Source organism: Lithobates pipiens, unplaced genomic scaffold, assembly GCF_037356315.1.
Source record: "Lithobates pipiens isolate NorthernLeopardFrog02 unplaced genomic scaffold, aLitPip1_a1.2 Scaffold_25, whole genome shotgun sequence".
NCBI lineage: Eukaryota > Metazoa > Chordata > Amphibia > Anura > Ranidae > Lithobates > Lithobates pipiens.
Genome location: NW_027507787.1, coordinates 224415714 through 224436402, shown reverse-complemented (window position 1 = coordinate 224436402; position 20689 = coordinate 224415714). Strand labels below are relative to the sequence as shown.

At 44.1% G+C, this 20689-nt stretch overlaps 1 protein-coding gene across 2 annotated transcripts in view; it reads right to left on the bottom strand.

The window, feature by feature from the left end:
- The window catches only part of LOC143930918 (alpha-2-macroglobulin-like), a 177152-nt gene that overhangs the window by 31698 nt on the left and 124765 nt on the right, over positions 1–20689 (bottom strand). For both annotated transcript variants that reach the window (XM_077455604.1, XM_077455605.1), the window contains exons 25-28: positions 17974–18055; positions 12941–13097; positions 10729–10803; positions 5762–5924 (exon numbers count right to left, since the gene is read on the bottom strand). In XM_077455604.1, coding sequence (XP_077311730.1) covers positions 5762–5924; positions 10729–10803; positions 12941–13097; positions 17974–18055 — 477 coding nt within the window. The remainder of the gene's footprint in view (positions 1–5761; positions 5925–10728; positions 10804–12940; positions 13098–17973; positions 18056–20689) is intronic.

Sequence of the window (20689 nt, the reverse complement as noted above, 5' to 3'; positions counted from 1 at the left end):
TGTCTCCCTCCCCTCAATCTGAGCATTGCTATGGGACATCCCATTATGTAATGAAGCTCCTGTGTCCCGTGATGTATGATAAAGAAAATAGGATTTTTATATACAGCTTACCTGTAAAATCCTTTTCTTGAAAGTGCATCACGGGACACAGGGCCCCCGCCCCTCTTGGATTTTACGTGGTTTCTTATTGCTTTGCTACAAAACTGAGGTGCCTCCCATATGGGAGGGGTTATATAGGGGAGGAATTCTCCTTAATCGGGGGTTAACCAGTGTCCAATCACCAGAGGTGCCTATATAACCCACTATGTAATGAAGCTCCTGTGTCCCGTGATGTACTTTCAAGAAAAGGATTTTACAGGTAAGCTGTATATAAAAATCCTATTTTTTGGTACCCAAGATCATTATTACATTTCTCAGTATTGAACCCCTTTTGCCATGTAGGTGCCCAACCCCCCTATTTTATTAAAGCGGGAGTCCGCCGTTTTTTTTTTTTTTTTTTAAAAGCCAGCAGCTACAAATACTGCAGCTGCTGACTTTTAAAATAATGACACTTACCCACCCAGCGCGCCCGCGATGTCGGCACCCGAAGCCGATCTCTCGATCGTCTCTCGGATGCTGCCGCCGCCATCTTGGGTATAGGAATCAGGAAGTGGAGCCTTGCGGCTTCATTTCCCAGTTCCCTACTGCGCATGCGTGAGTCGCAATGCGCAATAAGGATGGTCCCCGCTGTCTCTGGGATCCGTGTGTTTCCCAGCAAGCAGCGGGGGACCTTCGGGAAGGGGCGTAGATTCTGCGGAAAGGGGCGTAGCTTCTGCAGAATCTACGCCGGAAGTGGGTGCAGATACCTGTACTGTACAGGTACCTGCACCCCCCTCCCCCCTGAAAGGTGCCAATTGTGGCGCCGGATGGGGGGAGGGTTCCAATGAGCGGAAGCTCCACTTTAGGGTGGACCTCCGCTTTAAGGTTTTTCTGTAATGATGCTACATATTGTGATGCATTTTTTTTCCTGCATAATTTAGTATTATCAGCAAACAATGAACACTGAAACTGAGCTCTTGATTCCAATCTATATTGTATTAATAAATGAATTGAACAGCATTGGTCCCAAGACAGAACCATGGAGCCAAAGGCATCGGCGGGGGGGGGGGGCCTCACTGTGGCTGAAGCCCCGAGTGGGTCCCGAAAAGCCCAGAGTCATTCTATTTATGGCCCGAGCGGGGACCGATCTTATCTCAAGCGCTGCCGAGTGCGGCCGAGTCACATAGCAGGTCCCGCCTTCTGAAGCCTGCAGTGCTGATGGACATCCCACTGGTCCAACAGTGGGACCACAGGACATGTGACGTCCATCATAGGCGCTGCAGGCTCCAGAATGTGGGAATTACAATGCAGCCGCTGCGTGAGATCTCTGCTCTGTGCTCGGCTCTCCTCCAGCTGCCTGCTGTGAAGATGGGCGCACACCATGGTTGAGCTGCTGCTGCAGGACACATGAAGTCTCCTGGTCGGATAGTGCAGTGTGTGTCACTACCGTCAGTGTATGTAGGTCAGTGTATGTTAGGTAGGTCAGTGTATGTATGTCATGTAGGTAGGTCAGTGTATGTATGTTGAGTAGGTAGGTCAGTGTATCTCAGGTAGGTAGGTCAGTATATCTCAGGTAGGTCAGTGTATGTATATCATGTAGGTAGCTCAGTGTATATATGTCAGCTAGGTCAGTGCATGTCAGGTAGGTAGGTCAGTGTGTGTCAGGCAGGTAGGTCAGTGCGTGTATGTCAGGTAAGTCAGTGTGTGTCAGGTAGGTAGGTCAGTGCGTGTATGTCAGGTAGGTCAGTGCATGTCAGGTAGGTAGGTCAGTGCATGTATGTCAAGTAGGTCAGTGTGTGTCAGGTAGGTAGGTCAGTGTGGTTAAGGTAGGTAGGTCAGTGCATGTATGTCAGTGTGTGTCAGGTAGGTAGGTCAATGCATGTATGTCAGTGTGTATCACGTAGGTAGGTCGGTGTATTTCAGTTAGGTAGGTCAGTGTGGCAGGCAGGGGAGTTTAGTGGTCAGTATTGATTGGCCCCGGTAAGCCAGGCAGTAACCAGCAAGTGAGCTTACCCCCCGCAACACAACTACACCGCCCAGCCAAAAAGCCTTGTGCAGCTGCTGCTGAAGCCCCCCCCCCTCCTCCATGCCAGCCTTGGACTTCGAGCTGAAGCCCCTGGTCTTTTTGCCACCTAGAAACACCCGTGCATGGGGCACACAGTCACTTTACCATTCAGAGTCATTGATCACTACTCTCTGTTCCCATGCATCTAACCAGTTTCCTATCCATGTACATAAAATTCCATCAACTCCAACAGACCTTGTTTTACAGATTAAATGTTTTGTGAGTTACAGTATCAAATGCCTTAGCAAAATCTAAAAAACTCCTTCCACTAGACTCCCACCATCTAATTTTTTACTTCCTTCCTCACAGAATGATAACAGATTGGTCTGGCAAGAACAGTCTTTCATAAACCCATGCTGGTTGTACCTTTATCACAGACACATTTCTGTATAAAGTAGGATAGCTCTGGACACGTAGGTTTATTTTACTAGTATGGTTATCTTAAGGTATTAATGCCAAACAAGCTGCTGAATAGTCCTGTGCTTTGAATTCACACTCGAAAAAATACCATTGTAGGTCCTGGTCACTTCTGATTTGTTAACTTTGTTGCCAGTCAAGCCCTGGTTAAAGAGGAGGTCCAGCCTGGGTGAAAAAAATGAAGTTAGCAGCTACAAATACTGTAGCTGCTGACTTTTAATATTAGGGCCCTTACCTGTCCAGGGAGCCTGTGATGTTGGCAGCCCAGCCGATCTTCAGATCGACTCCCTGGTGCTGCCGCCACCATTGCTGGTAAGGGGACATGGCAGTGAAACCTTTTGGAGTGTGCTGTGCTTTCTAATTGGCCCGGTAGCAGGGGAAGGAGGAGAGGGGCTGAACTTCTTGGAAATTGGACCACAGCCCCGTCTCCGGTAGTATGGAAGGGGACCTGTCGAAAACAGGTCCCCATTCCCCCCTCCCCCCTGAAATGATGTCACCCAGTCTCACTGAGATTGCACACCCAGGAGCGTTCAGCACGACGATCATGGGCACGCTGTGTCCCTGGGACATGGTGCGACCCCGATCTTGGTAAACAACCGATAACGACATGGCTCTTTACCCATGTGATTGGCTTTGTCCAATCAGAGCCGGTCACATGTAAATACAGAAGTGCCAGTAATCGTCTCTCCTCACCGCACACTGTCAAAGTGTGAGTTGAGGAGAGCCGATCAGCGGTATCACAGGGGAGACCTGTACTGATCATCAGGACACTGCTTATTGGTGCAGCTCCAACAGTGCCCAGCAGTGATGCCAGTCTGTGCCCATCAGTGACACCAATTTAGGCCATTCTGTGTTCATCAGTGATTTAAAGGGGTTGTAAACCCTTTATGGGTTTTTCATCTTAATGCATTAATACAACCTCCTGTCATGCTGCAGCCCCTAAGACCCCCCGTTTTAGTTACCTGACGAGCCGAGTCCTGCTTTCTGTGTCAATGGACACAAAAGCAGGACTTGGGAGCGTGCCCGCACGGGGGTCTTGAAGGAGAGCGTTTCTTCGACGGGGGACTCGAGAAGAGGAGGAGCTATTAGCATTGATGAGGGACCCCAGAAGAGGAGGATTGGGGCCACTCTGTGCAAAACTAACTACACAGTGGAGGAAAGTATGACATATTTTTTATTTAAAAAAAAAGAAAAAACAAGGGTTTAGTAATCAGTGTTGCCTTTCGGTGCCCATCAGTGCCTGCTCATCAGTGCTGCCCATTAGTGCCACCTATCAGTGCCCATGAGTGCCACCTACCAGTGCCCATCAGTGCTGCATATCAGTGCCTCCTAATCAGTGCAGTCTCATCAGCGCACATCAGTGAAGGAGAAAAATTACTTATTTACAAAATTTTCGGACAGAAACAAAGACATTTTTTTCATTTATTTTTTGTTTTTTAACAAAAAAAAAAAAAGCCCAGTGGTGATTAAATACTACCAAAAGAAAGCTCTATTTGTAGGGGAAAAAATGATAAATAGATTTGGGTACAGCGTTGCATGACCATGCAATTTTCATTGAATGTGTGACAGCACTGAAAGTTGAAAATTGACCTGGGCAGGAAAGAGGTCCAATCCTGGTACTTAATGCACCTTTAAGATCCTCCTACTGTTCATAAAATTTGACTGACCATACCCACTATTTGATGTGATTTGGAGAGTGTGTGTGGGTGGAGCGGTTCTGGGGGGTCGTGGTTGAGTTCCAGCACCTATTGTTTGAGAGAAAAAAACCTGCCTCTACTGCTGTTTTAATAGTGATGGTTGTTTGAAACATGTTGGCCTTCACAATCTAACACTTGAGAAAAACTGTCTCAGGTTACTACAAGTAGCAAACATATAAGAATCTGGAGACTAATCAGACCAATGCACATGAGTAGTTCCAGGATGAAAAAGAAGTTGGACGTGAATGCAAGTTTTTTAAATGTCTAAATGGAGCGTACCCTTAAAGGGATAAGCTTTATTCAGGTTAGGATAAGGCTGGATGCCCATTGTAAACATTGTCTTTCTCTTTGGATAGAGGCTATTGTGATGCAAAATGGACACCCCAAAAACTGTGTGAGAAGACACAGGGCAGCCACGTTGTTCAGAATTCATAAGTCAACCATGAGATTTTGCACAATAGGAGACACATAGCAGAAGTGATCCAACTTCCATAACCCAAGGAGTGCATCTCCAGCAATTAAAATTTTTAGCTGTATTCCAAAACATTCTTATTGGTACATTGATTGTAATCAAATTAACCAACATCAAAACAAAGCATGAAAAGCAGATAACCTTTTGATTTAGCCCATCATAAACCCCATTAACAGGACAATAGACATGCCAGCCTGGCTCCTATAGCCATCATAAAACCTTCAAGTTTCAGAGCTTAAGTAATTAAAACATTATGCAGATATCTATCCTAGCTAATAGTATCAGACGTATCACCTGTCGTAAATAGTTTAGTTGGAATAGTTAGCGAATACACATCTCTGGCTGTCTCAAAACTTCAGGGTATTTCATAACTCCTGAGATGTTAACAGTACAGCCAGAATAAAGAAATTTTTACCTGTATCAATTAATTAGCAGCATTTTAAACCCAGACACCACTATATTAGAAGGTACTGGAGGTAGTTTGGGCACAATACATCTACTAGGTAAAACAAGCATCTGATACCCATCATATTTGTATTCATCCATTAGGTAATTTCATAGTAGATAATAATATACATGTTACCATACTGTAACTTGTAGGTATTCCAATATAAAAATACATATATAAAACTATATCTGTGGGAGTAGTAGCTACAGGGTCATAAACGCTGTGTCACTCCTCAGACCTCTTGATTGATTAGATCATTGCTGTCCACACCCTCCTCAGGGACCAGAAAAGAAAGACCATGTGCCTTTAGTAAATCAACCTCTGAGAGTATCATTGTCGCGTATCAGTGTGGTGTGAGTTTGACGAGCCATTTGTCACAAGTTGGTGAAAAAGGCCTTGTTCTGATCCTACATTCATCACAGTTATGTTTGATTTTTTTGGCACTAGACATACAGTATTCCTAACACCCCCTGACATTATGTAATAATGTTATTTAGTATGTACCATATATACAACTCAATTTATATATGTACAGTAAACCTACTCCTTACCTTTTATTAACATGTAATAAACCTCCAACTTACCACCAATCACAGCCTTTTCTTCCAATTTTTTCAACAAGTCCTTTCTGAGCTCATTATCTCCAGAAAGGGTAAAGGCGTAGGCCATCAGAGCCATGGTGTATACATTGGTGACCTTTACAGCTTCCTTCCGCAGACAGGTCACAGCATCTCTGACAAAAGGTTCCTGCAATTTTACATAGATTAGTACTTGATAGCCAAACTTTTCTGTAGCATTTTTAAGTGGAACAGAGTATGACAGCCATTGTTCCAAGGGGTTGATTTACTAAAGGAAAATACATTGTGAACGGCAAGTGTACTTGCTTTAGATCTTAGTAAATGAGGAGAAGGTCTGCTGATTTCTATCATCCAATTGCGTGCAAGCAAAAATACTTTATTTTTTTATTTTCCTTGCATGTGATTGGGTATTCTTTGCAAAGTGGAGCTTTACCTAAATGACTAAGCTCTGGAGCAACTGCACTTGCAGTAGACAGTATATTTGCCTTTAGTAAATCAACTTCCATGTGTCCACAGCTTTTTTCTGTATGATGCCTCTGTCTTTACCAGCCATATATCTGTATCGCTCCCAACTGTCCCTGATTTTGAGGGACTGTCCCTGATTTGGAACAAAGTACCTCTGTCCCTCTTTCCTCCTCATTTGTCCCTCATTTTAGTCTGATCTTCATAGTTGTATATAAAATGCACTTTTTATCTTTCAAAAAGTGTTTCTCAGTGCTAAACCTTTCATCCAATTTCTAGATTGCTGCATTTGTAAATTTCAAAAGCCAGTATAATGGAAAAAACATGGTAAAAAAAAACACTTGTGGGTTTAAGTAATCAATCTTTTGTACAATTCTCCATTAAGGGGGTGCCGCAAGGAATGTGTCCTATGCCTACATACTTTTGCTAATAGGTGTCCCTCGTTCCCATCTCAAGAAGTTGGGGGTTATGGTAAAACAGAAACAACCTTTAGCTACAGCTGGAGAAGATAAGAGCAAATGGTCTCCAGAACATCCATACTATTTTCAGTAAAAATCCTTCTTTTGGATTCTGATTGGTTACTTAACCACTTGCCGACCGCCGCACGCCGATGTACGTCGGCAGAATGGCACGGGCAGGCATAAGGGCTTACATGTACGTCCTTGCCTGCCCGCCGGTCGGGGGCCCGATCGGGCCCCCGCCCGGTGCCTGCGGCGGTCGGTCGGGAGCGATCCCGGACGAGGGGACGGCCATTCATTCATGGCCACCCCCTCGCGATCGCTCCCGGCGAATGAAAATGTCCGGTGACATCACTTCCTCTCCTGTAATGTAAACACAGGAGAGGAAGTGATGTATTCTCTCCTCCGTGTCGGTAGTTTTCGTTCCGGCACCGAGGAGAGAGGTTCGGTGAGTTGCACCAACACACCCCACATACAGTAGAACATGCCAGGCACACTCACACCCCCCCTTTACCCCCCAATCACCCCCCAATTACCCCTGCCCCCCCAGTCACAGTGACACCAATTGCTTTTTTTTTTTTTTTTGCATTGGTGTCATTTGTGACTGTAGTAACTGTTAGGGCAGTTAGGGTTAGCCCCCTTTAGTTCTAATGTGCCCCCCTAACCCCCCCAATAAAGGTTTAACCCCGTGATCACCCCCCGTCGCCAGTGTCACTAAGGCTGGGTTCACATTGCAGCGGTTTATGAGAACGAATGTGATTCGCACCGCACTGCAGTGCAAATCACATCCGATCTCTGTGCGATTCGAGTTCAGCCATAGAGATAGTATGGCTGAATTTGTGTCGCACCCGCCGCACCCGCCGCAAATTCGCACGGGACCCTTTTTTTGGCCCGCAGCAGAATCGGATCGCATGGGTGTTCACACCATGCGATCCGAGTTTGCAGATCGCACTGCGATATGCAAACAGATCTGGGGGTGTCATTAACATTTCACTGACACTCCCAGCAGTTCGCATAGGGCAGTGTGAACTGCCGCCGGGAGGCATGCGATGCGGGAACCCGCCGCGGATTCATGGCGTTCCCGCATCGCTCCAGTGTGAACCCAGCCTAATAAGCGATAGTTTTTCTGATCGCTGTATTAGTGTCACAGGTGACGCTAGTTAGGCAGGTAGGTATTTAGGTTCGCCGCAGCTTTTTATAGCGCCAGGGACCCCCATATACTACCGCATAAAGCCCCCTGATTGCCCCCTAGTTAACCCTTTCACCAGTGATCACCATATAACTGTTACAGGTGACGCTGGTTGGTTAGTTATTTTTTTATAGTTTCAGGGCACCCGCCATTTATTACCTAATAAAGGTTTAACCCCCTGATCACCCGGCGGGTGTCATTTGTGACTGTAATAACTTAGGGCAGTTAGGGTTAGCCCCCTTTAGTTCTAAGGTACCCCCCTAACCCCCCCCAATAAAGGTTTAACCCCGTGATCACCCCCCGTCGCCAGTGTCACTAAGGCTGGGTTCACATTGCAGCGGTTTATGAGAACGGATGTGATTCGCACCGCACTGCAGTGCAAATCACATCCGATCTCTGTGCGATTCGAGTTCAGCCATACAGATAGTATGGCTGAATTTGTATCGCACCCGCCGCACCCGCCGCAAACTCGCACGGGACCCTTTTTTTGGTCCGCAGCAGAATCGGATCGCATGGGTGTTCACACCATGCGATCCGAGTTTGCAGATCGCACTGCGATATGCGAACTGATCTGGGGGTGTCATTAACATTTCCCTGACACTCCCAGCAGTTCGCATAGGGCAGTGTGAACTGCCGCCGGGAGGCACGTGATGCGGGAACCCGCCGCGCATTCCTGGCGTTCCCACATCGCTCCAGTGTGAACCCAGCCTAATAAGCGATCATTTTTCTGATCGCTGTATTAGTGTCACAGGTGACGCTAGTTAGGCAGGTAGGTATTTAGGTTCGCCGCAGCTTTTTATAGCGCCAGAGACCCCCATATACTACCGCATAAAGCCCCCTGATTGCCCCCTAGTTAACCCTTTCACCAGTGATCACCATATAACTGTTACAGGTGACGCTGGTTGGTTAGTTATTTTTTTATAGTTTCAGGGCACCTGCCATTTATTACCTAGTCTCACTAGTGTACCCCAAATTTAGGGGTGTCTACTTTCCAAAATGGGGTAATTTGGGGGGGGGGTTTGTGCCATCTTGGCATTTTATGGCCTTCAAAACTGTAACGCCCTTAGAAAGCCTGAAGGCGGTGCTTGGTTTTCGGGGCCCCGTACGCGGCTAGGCTCCCAAAAAGTCCCACATATGTGGTATCCCCGTACTCAGGAGAAGCAGCAGAATTTATTTTGGGGTGTCATTTCACATATGCCCATGGCATGCGTGAGCAATATATCATTTAGTGACAACTTTGTGAAAAAAAAAAAAAAAAAAAGTTTGTAATTTTCCCGCAACTTGTGGCAAAATATAAAATATTCCATGGACTCAACATGCCTCTCAGCAAATAGCTTGGGGTGTCTACTTTCTAAAATGGGGTAATTTGTGGGGGTTTTGTGCCATCTTGGCATTTTATGGCCTTCAAAACTGTAATAGGTAGTGAGGAGTGAAGTCAAATATTTACGCCCTTAGAAAACCTGAAGGCGGTTCTTGGCTTTCGGGGCCCCGTACGCGGCTAGGCTCCCAAAAAGTCCAACATATGTGGTATCCCCGTACTCAGGAGAAGCAGCAGAATTTATTTTGGGGTGTCATTTCACATATGCCCATAGCATGTGTGAGCAATATATCATTTAGTGACAACTTTGTGAAAAAAAAATAAAAAAAAATTAAAGTTTGTAATTTTCCCGCAACTTGTGGCAAAATATAAAATATTCCATGGACTCAAAATGCCTCTCAGCAAATAGCTTGGGGTGTCTACTTTCTAAAATGGGGTCATTTGTGGGGGTTTTGTGCCATCTTGGCATTTTATGGCCTTCAAAACTGTAATAGGTAGTGAGAAGTGAAATCAAAAATGTACGCCCTTAGAAAGCCTGAAGGCGGTGCTTGGTTTTCGGGGCCCCGTACGCGGCTAAGCTCCCAAAAAGTCCCACATATGTGGTATCCCCGTACTCAGGAGAAGCAGCAGAATTTATTTTGGGGTGTCATTTCACATATGCCCATAGCATGTGTGAGCAATATATCATTTAGTGACAACTTTGTGTAAAAAAAAAAAAAAAAAATTTTTTTTGTCATTATTCAATCGCTTGAGGCAAAAAAATAAAATATTCAATGGGCTCAACATGCCACTTATCAATTTCCTTAGGGTGTCTACTTTCCAAAATGGGGTCATTTGGGGGGGGTTTGTACTGCCCTGCCATTTTAGCACCTCAAGAAATGAGATAGGCAGTCGTAAACTAAAAGCTGCGTAAATTCCAGAAAACGTACCTTAGTTTGTAGATGTGACAACTTTTGCGCAAACCAATAAATATACAATTATTGACTTTTTTTTTACCAAAGACATGTGGCTGAATACATTTTGGCCTAAATGTATGACTAAAATTGAGTTTATTGGATTTTTCTAATAACAAAAAGTAGAAAATATCATTTTTTTTCAAAATTTGCGGTCTTTTTACGTTTATATCGCAAAAAATAAAAATCGCAGAGGCAATCAAATACCATCAAAAGAAAGCTCTATTTGTGGGAAGAAAAGGACGCAAATTTTGTTTGGGTACAACATTGCATGACCGCGCAATTACCAGTTAAAGCAGCGCAGTGCCAAATTGTAAAAAGACCTCTGGTCATTTACCAGCAAAATGGTCCGGTCTGAAGGTGGTTAAAGTCACTGTATTTTGCCCATTCAGATGACATTTTAAATAATCCTTAGTTATGTCTCACATACTCTCACCTGATATATGATCTCCTTGGTGTGACTTTGGTTTGCCTTGTGCCCCAGTATATGCAAGGAACAATATACATGCTGTTCTAAGATATCAGTCACATTCCCATAACCATTCTCTTTACAGTAACGTAAATCAATGCATTAATTGTACTTTGTTACTTACTTCAGTAGATAAACCAGATTCCAGCAGTGCAATTGTAACATAAGCAGATAAAGAGATATCATCTTTCACACCTCCCTGTAACAAAAAACACAGCCTCAACTTAAAATATGAACATTTAAATTAAACGGTTACGAGCACAGCTGCCAGTGCCACTCTGGTCCCCAGTGTGATTGTCCCAACAGTAAGCCATTCTAGCAATTAGTGATCACCAAATGATGGCTCCTGAGAGGTTATTTAGCCCCATTTCAGGAGTCACACATTGGGGTTGATTAACTAAAGACAAATAGACTGTGCACTGTGCAACTACAGTTGCTTCAGAGCTTAGTAAATGAGGAAAAGGTCTGCGCTGACTTCCATCATCCAATCATTTTTTTTCATTGCAGTCTTTGCAAAGTGGAGCTTTAATTCATTTACAAAGCTCTGGAGAAAATGCACTTGCAGACACAGTCTATTTGCCTTTAGTAAATCAAACCCATAGTCTAATTGTTTTACCTGTGTACCTGCACACTCTGCAGCTGTTACACCCTGTACTTGTTACCTGTTGAGGTCCCCATTCTTGCTCCCTCCCAGATAGCAAGGATAATGTGCTACAAATTTGTGACAGTTTTGAATTGTAAATCTGTTATTATACTTGCAGAGAACTTGAAGCACAAGTTCTAGTTGACACTTTTCCAATTTGTAGCAAATTTGCGTGGCAAGTCTCTAACAAGAGCAAAGTTGTAGTGGTGAGTCTACAGCAAGAGCTCTGCAAGTCTACAGCATGAAAATTCAGCCACAGTGACCCCCTGTGGTGGGATGACTATTGCACAACTTAACTGAAGCAGAACTTGCACCAGACTTGCAGAATGTTTGAAAAGAAAGTTGATCTGGAGTCATGCAATGTGGACTTGCTGCAATTGTGTAACAAACTTGTGAAGCCTGGTAAGTCTAGCAATAGCTTAGCAAGTCATTTTCAAACTTGCAGCTCGATTGCTTGCTATCTGGGCTATTACATTATACCTTACCCTGCTCTGTCTGGTCCCCGATGCATTTATGGCAATGGTTAGTCTGCATTTATGGCAATAGTCAGGCTGTATTTCTTTGGCCCTAGTCAGGCTGCATTTCATAGGCACTGGAAAATATTTAAGTACACCATTTTTCTCGTTTTCCTCCTCTAAAACCTAGGTGCATCTTATGGTGGGGGTGCGTCTTATGGTCTGAAAAATATGGTAGTTAGGCAGCTAATTTCATGATTTTCACGTGTGTTCTTTGGGTTGTATATAGGTTGCTGTATCTATGTTTTATATCACTTGTGTTATTGTGTTTAAATTAAAATGTATGTTTTTAGCTAGATTTTAGTCTGGTTTCTTCCATGTTGTTTCCACATATCTAGTCCTACTAGCACTGCAGGATACTAGCATGTTGTATCCTGATATTAATACTTTTATTAAAGGTCACAGCTTTAGCTATCATGCCCTCTATGGCCTTAGCAATAAAGAAGATCCAGTCATTACTTCCCACATGATTCATTTAAAGCCCCTCAACTTCAGGATTGGCAGTTCAGACCCTGGAGCTTCCCTTCCCCCTGAAATACCCCCACTGTAGCCTCCATGGCCACGATGAGCCACTATGATGGAGATACAGCCATGGTTGCTTGTTTTCCTCTCTTCCTCTGCAATTATAGTTTTAAACATTTAGCAAGTACCTTTCCAGGTGCATATTGGCTTGTCTTGTAATGACCCAGGGTCTTTTCTCCCCTCTTCCAGCACTGGTAGTGGATGGTAAACAAATGCCATGCACCTCCCCACCCAATCCCCAATGCACTTAACTTCATCCATGCAGCCTGGTTCAGCGGTCTAGGTGTTTGAAAACCAAGCTGCTCTTTCTTTTATTTCACTGGAGAAGCTGGGACATATGAGAACAGTTCTGAATGGTCAACATGGCACATGACCATGTTTGACCAATCAGAACTGCTCTGATCTATCCTGGCATCCCTAGGGAAAGAAGAGGAAGAACACTTTGATTTATAGGTAATATTTGAAATAAATAAATAACCTGGATGTAGAGTTGGGAGAATAATATAGTTAAGTAAGCTGTACACTTAGTGGACACATTGAAGATCTAGTCCAGGGCAGTATACCTCCGGTTCATGATCACCACATACAAATCGCTACAGTCCTCCTCAATGCTTTTCTGTGCAGGCAGTGCCAATAGTACAGAGCAGAGTGTTTACCTGCATTGCATTATTGAAAAGCCTTCCCACGCTGTTGAAGCAGCCTGACTCATTACGAGTGTTCTTTAGCCAGGTGATGGATTCCTTGAGGTGACTATCATCTATAAATATGTAAGGCCGGGATTTGCTGTAGGACTTCACCACAAAGGCAGTTAGCCTGTAGAAAATTGTTGAAAGTTAAACAATTATTGCAACTATTGTTTTGCTTAACTGCAGTACAGAAGAGTCAAGTCACTAACTTTTGTGGGGAAAGGGGTCTGGCAAAGCTGTGTAAATCTTAGGAAACGTTGAATAAAACCAAAAATCCTTTGTAAGGCATAACAAATCTTACAAATGTGTTGTAATTGTGTATTTACCTGTTTGCCTGGAGTTCAGTTTTAGGTATGAACCAAGGTTTATATGATCACAGAGCAAGAAGGGATACATCTGAGAAGATTCATGCACTTACACATAGGCAGCAACTATACATGGATCAAAATTTGGCTGGTTCAGCAGGGACAGCCACATTTCGATTCACGTATGGGATAGCTTGTTGCACACAATTCAATCTATTGATTAACTTGTGTAAGCAAATCGAAAAATCTTTACCTCGGAGGTCTAAACCCCCCTTCTACTTTTCTTCACCAAACCGCTGGAATATACAGCCTCTAAAGCCTGTATACATCTTTACATCTTTACATCCCTCAAGACAACCTTTCTCCCTTACTATTAAAAGGGTATAAAACAACCTTGAAAACAATATCAAATGAATACTGAAGGGAAACTCAATTTAAACTACTTCATAGAGTGTATGTACCCTACACCATACCACAGGATTCGCCTAGTGTGAAGCTTTGCCCTCTTTGCAAGGAACATCGTCCTACACTGTTCTACCGTATATGGTCCTGTCCATCAATAGCTGTGTGCTACGTGTCTTATGTGTTAGGCATAATTAAGGTCGCAATACCCATGGATCCCACTCTTATGCTTTTTGGTTGCGACCAATACACTCCAGATAAAGGGGCCCATACCCCCTCTAGAACTAATCACTTTCCTCAATGGATTTTCATCTGTTTACTAACAGCGCAGAGGACTATCCTCAAACATTGGTTATCACCTCAACCCCCCTCCATTATGGGGGGTAAAGAGGGAACTGAAACTGCTGCTATACATAGAACAACTAGAGGTATGGTCACACAAATCAGGCCCGGAAAAACATTTCTCCTAAAGATGGCAGACTTTCATAAAGGCAACTTTCCAGGAACACAAACTTTTTCTGAAGGATGTTGGCTCAAACTTGTCTTGAATACACACGGTCACACAAATGTTGGGCAAAAATTCCGAACGTAAGAACACGGGGACGTACAATACATACTACGAGCCAAGAAAAAGGAAGTTCAATAAACAGTGCGGCTCCTTCTGCTTGATTCAGAGCATGTGTGAACTTTGTGCAACGGACTTGTGTACACACGATCAAAAAATTTGAGAACTTGCTCTCAAACATTTGTGTGTGGAAATTACAACAGCAAATGTTTGAAGGAGCATACACACGGTCGGACTTTCTGACAACAAGCTCACATCCAACATTTCCCGTCGAAAAGTCTGATCGTATGTAGGAGCCATTACTGTCTCCTTACCTTTACGAGATATGGTATTCTACATATCACAATCTCAACCTTGGACTTACCTCTTCAATAGATCCAACAACCTCATCACCTACAGATTGAATATGACCAACAAGGTAATACTACGTTAAGCTCCCTGCAGCCCCATCTTCTCCACCCCCCCCCCCCCCCCCGCTATAAGTGGAACCCAGAACTCAAGTTTAGCCAGTTAACCTATAGGTATCACTGTCACATTGATTTTGTAGTTATTTAGCTTTTGACTTATGCCAGTTAGCATTTAGGATGCTGACCCTGGTGACCCCTCCTCCTCCAGATTCCAGAGGGGCAACAGAAGCAGAGGTCACACCTCTCCATCCAAGCTTCCTCATATAATAACTTAGGTCAAAGTCGGTAGTTTCCTTTGAAATCTATTACTGTCAAATATAATGTGCTATTGTTCTCCGGAAAATAACCCTGTTCGGATCTTGCTTCCATGCTTCATAGGCATATGTTTTACCAGTATTACTTGTATCCCTTTCTTAAACACAAATAAAATATGTATTTAAAAAAAACTTGTGTACAACCAGCCTATTAGTTTTTTTTTTTCTGAATGATCAGTGCTGTCAGCTGTAGCTCTCCATCGGCCGACTACAATGACACAGCGGGAGTGATTTCCACATCCACCTGGAATGTGCGGATGGGGGGGAAATCAGTAGCATAAAAAGCATAATTTTATGGCCTGTCTTATTTAGAAGATATGTCACATAGCAAATATAGTAATCAAAATCACTGCTTGGAAAAGTAAGGTGAGATACTGCTTATAATGCAGATGATATTGCACTTTCAAATGATGGCTTTTCAAAGCTTTTCCTGGGATATCTCACACAGATAATATAACAGAATTGGAGTCTCCCTCTCATACATAGAAGTACATAAAAATGGTTGATAGTCTTTGTTCTATACCAAAAACAACATTAAAACTTGGGTTGGTTTACAGTACTAATGGAAACAGGCTATTCAACTTGAAAGGGAATATAATGAAAATTCCCTTTCACCAGTGAATGTGGTGAAAATGTATTTTTCTAAGAATACCCAATCATGTGCAAGGGAAATTAAAAAATATATATATTTTTGCTTGTACTTGATTGGATGATGGAAGCCAACAGAGCTTCACTCTATTCTCTAAGCTAAATTTAATTTCCCTTGCAAAGAGAACAGCCCATTTGCCTTTAGTAAATCAACCCTAATTAATTATCTACAGACAGAATTAGAATCTTGCGTAGCAAGTAAATAATGTTTAAAAATAAAGCTTTAGTGAACACAGCAACATAATTTGTCTGCTTTTGACTAAATTAAAGTCTAAGTTCACCTTTGTTATTTTTTTTTCTAAATTCCAACTACCCTATGTAATAACCCCATTATAGCATTCATGTATATATATTTTTTTTTAAATAGCTTTCCATTAATTCTACACCGGCTTACCTTACTCTCTTCATAGCTGTTTAAACACACTGCTCCGTAACTTCTGCCTTACTTCCATGACAGACTTTAGGTCATGACACAGGAAGGAGTTGACCAGCTGACCTAATTAGCACACTCCCTGCATTATCTACCCTCAGCTGGTCAACTCCTTCCTGTGTCATGACCTAAAGTCTGTCCAGGAAGTAAGGCAGAAGTAATGGAACAGTGTGTTTAACCACTTGCCAACCAGCTCACGTACATATACTGCGGCAGGTTGGCAACGCTACACGAAAACTCCGTAATTGTACGATGGCTTGCGCAGGCGCAGTTGTGGGCAGGCACGCTCTCGCTCCTGCTGCATGCTGCTGGAGCGTGCCCGTGGGTCGGGCGGACTCAATGTCCGATGTTAAAATGTAATCCTAGAGGTAGTGGCCATGCAGTGTACACAAGCACCTGCCTGTTTTGCTGATCACAATGCAAAACACCCAAGAAGGAATATGTCCTTGATTTGGCATAATAGAAATGTGTCCATGTACACTCTGAGGCCGCTGAGGGGCACTTTGGTTGTGGTGACCACATTAACGCAGGCAGGGTTGAGCCAACCTACACTGGTCCACACAAACTCTTAAGATCATGGCACATAAAACAAGAACCTGAAGGATTCTATTCCTTCACATCCATAACTAAATACAGCGATACCTCAGTTTGCAAGTAACGCGGTATATGAGCGTTTCGCAAGACTAGCTATGTATCTTTTAAATCCTGGCTTGCTTTGCGAGGGCTGTCTCGCAAGACAAGCAGGACTCAAGCTGCTGGTGTATAAAATTACCGTATGTGGCCAGAGGTCCGAGGGCGCTGATGGCTCCAATCGCTTCCTAGAGAACTCAGACGCTCAGAGACAAGTGTCAAAGTGTCAACAGTTCCCAAATGTCTCAGAGCGTCTCCAAGTGTCACCAGCGCCTCCGCACCTCTGACCACACACAGTACTGCATACACCAGCGCTCCTGCACCTCTGGCCACATACAGTACTGCATACACCAACGCCCCCCGCACCTCTGGCCACATACAGTACTGCATACACCAGCGCCCCTGCACCTCTGGCTACATACAGTACTGCATACACCAACGCCCCCCGCACCTCTGGACACATACAGTACTGCATACACCAGCGCCCCTACACCTCTGGCCACATACAGTACTGCATACACCAGCAACCCCACACCTCTGGCAACATACCGTACTGCATACATTAGCATACCCACACCTCTGCACACTTACAGTACTGCATACACCAGCACCCCCACACCTCTGGCCACATACAGTACTGCATATACCAGCGACCCCGCACCTCTGGCCACATACAGTACTGCATATACCAGCGTCCCTGCACCTCTGGCCACATACAGTACAGCATACACAAGCGCCCCCACACCTCTGGCCACATACAGTACTGCATACACCAGCGCCCCCGCACCTCTGGCCACATACAGTACTGCATACACCAGCGCCCCCGCACCTCTGACCACATACAGTACTGCATACACCAGCGCCCCCGCACCTCTAACCACATACAGTACTGCATACACCAGCACCCCTGCTACACCACTGGCCACATACAGTACTGCATACACCAGCACCCCTGCACCTCTGGCCACATTCAGTACTGCATACACCAGCACCCCCACACCTCTGGCCACATACAGTACTGCATACACCAGCGCCCTCGCATCTCTGGCCACACAGCACTGCATAAACCAGCGCTCCTGCACCTCTGGCCACATACAGTACTGCATACACCAGTGCCCCCGCACCTCTGAGTTTCCATTATTTCTTATGGGGAAACTCACATTGATATACGAGTGCTTTGAATTACAAGCATGCTTCTGGGGTGTATTATGCTCATAATCCAAGGTGTTACTGAACATAATTTTTTTTATGGATTTCAGCACTCTATATGCAAATATCCAGTAGAAAAAAAAAGGCACCTACCATGTGTTTCCCTGTGGGTCATTCTGACCGAAGGCGCTATAGGACCCGTCGTTGCGTTTGTATGTCAACTGCCGCTGAAGTCCTGTAAAAATCGAAAGTATAGCAGGTTCCATTCAGAAATGCCACATATCACAATTAAAACCCCAATAAGGGCTGCTGTTAAATTTGCCCATGTAGTGGGTTCCACCCTGCACTGGATGGTTTAAATGTTCTTTAGGTAATGGGGAAAAGGAGCAAGTACACATACTTACCTTATTGATCTGATCCCCAAGCACCTTATTCATAACTCCCACATGCTTTCTCCTTTCCCTGGACGCTGTTTAATTTTGCTACCTGGGCAGTTGCAGCTCTCTGACATCATCTTATACAGGGCAGGACCAGCAGCCCGAGAGAGAGAGAGAGAGAGAGAGAGGGCCCGCTCACATTCCAAAATGTAGAACAACGGAGAAGAGGGAGAGGAGCAGTAAATGCTGGTGGGAGGTAAGTATTTGTACTTTTTCCTTTACCCCCTAGCAAAATGAGCATTTACCCACGCAGTGCAGAGTGATCCTACTATATGTAAATTTAACAACAGCCTGGAGTTGGAATTTTACATCTCCATTCAGCATGTAATACATTACAAAAGCTCTAAAGACTTAAATCACCTGAGAAAAGAAGCTACAAGCAGAATTAAAGTATATTTTTAATGCAAACAGTGAAAATCCAAGGTAAAAATGTATACCGGTACTTGGAATTCTGTGTTATCCTTTGCTTCATCCATTTTGCTTATGTTAACCGTGTACATTTTTGCTAAATCTTTTCCAATATGTGTCCTCAGCATTAGGGATGAGCCGAACACCCCCCGGTTCGGTTCGCACCAGAACTTGCGAACGACCCCCGCGTTCGGTACGAACGTTAGAACCCCATTGAAGTCTATGGGACTCGAACGTTCGAATTGGAAAGTGCTAATTTTAACGGCTAATATGCAAGATAGTGTCCTAAAAAGGGTTTGGCGACCTGCCTCCTGCCTCAGGGGACATGGGTCACTGCAAAAAAAAGTTTTAAAAACTACCGTTTTGGCGGGAGCACTGATTTTAATGACGATTAAAGTGGAAAAAAAAAAAAGTGAAATATTCCTTTAAATATGGTGCCTGCGGGGTGTCTGTAGTATGCCTGTGAAGTGCCACGTGTTTCCCGTGTTTAGAACAGTCCCTGCACAAAATGACATTAAACGGAAATAACACCATTTAAAACTGCTTGCGGTTTTAATGTTATATCTGGTTCCTGCAATATGGTTGAAAATCATTGAGAAACATGGCATGGGTAGCCCTCCCTGCCCATTACCAGCCTATTTGGGTCTTGTACGCATATTAAGGGGAACCCCGTACCCATATTAAAAAAAGGAAATGCGTGTGGCCCCCAGGCCCTATATACTCAGAACAGCAGTATACAGGCGGTGCAAACAAGACAGGGACTGTGTAGGTTTGTTGTGTTAAGTTGAATCTGTTTGTCATTTTCAACTGGTACATTTTTAAAGTGTAGCTCCAGTCAAAAAAACTATCTTTAAGCTTTTTGGAAAACATAGGGAAGGGTTATCACCCCTGTATAATTTGTTTTGTCGTCCATCTTTTTTCATCTCACTTGCTGCTGTCTCCTTGCGTTTGCAAGTAGGAGATGTTTGTAAGTTGGATGTTTGAAAGTAGGGGCCTGCCCTATATTATAGCGGTATGTACTGGGTACAGAGCACGCAGACAGCACGCATCTCCTAACACTACTGACTGCAAGCTCTATTATTAACCACTTGTTAGCCCAATGTTTGCATAAAGTGAAAGATGAAGTTATGCTGAGTAAATAGATATCAAACATGTCACTCTTCAAAATTGCACATGCCCGTGGAATGGCGCCAAACGTCGCTACTTAAAAAATCCCCATAGGCGACGCTTTAAATATTTTTTTACTGGTTACATGTTTTGAGTTGCAGAGGAGGTCTAGGACTAGAATTATTGCTCTCGCTCTAACATTCTCGGCGATACCTCACATGTGTGGCACATGCGAGCACATGGGGACATGGGCGCTTTAATTTTTATTTTATTTTTTTATTGTTCATTTTACTTTATTTATTTTAGTTTGACATTTTTTTTCCCAAAAATATATTTTTGATCACTTTTATTCCTATTACAAGAAATGTAAACATCCCTTGTAATAGGAATATGGGGTGACAGGTCCTCTTTACAGTGAAATCTGGGGGGTCAATATGACCCCACATCTCACCTCTAGGCTGGGAAGCCTGAAATAAAAAAAAAAAAAAAAATTCTGGCTTTGATCGTACTGGCGAGTTGGTAGAAGCACCGGAGGGCGATGAGGGGTGGGGGGCGTCTATGGCTGGGTATTTCAGGGTATCACCGAGTATGGCTGGGTATCTCTGAGTATGGCTGGGTATGGCAATTTATGGCAGGGTATTACAGAGTATTGGCGGGGTATTGCCGGGGTACTACAGAGTAATAGCAGGGTACTGCAGTGTAATGGCGGGTACTGCAGAGTAATGGCGGGTACTGCAGAGTATTGGGGGGTACTGCAGAGTAATGGGGGTTACTGCAGAGTAATGGGGGGTACTGCAGAGTAATGGCAGGGTACTGCACTGCAGAGTAATGGCGGGGTACTGCACTGCAGAGTAATGGTGGGGTACTGCAGAGTAATGGCGGGGTACTGCAGAGTAATGGCGGGGTACTGCACTGCA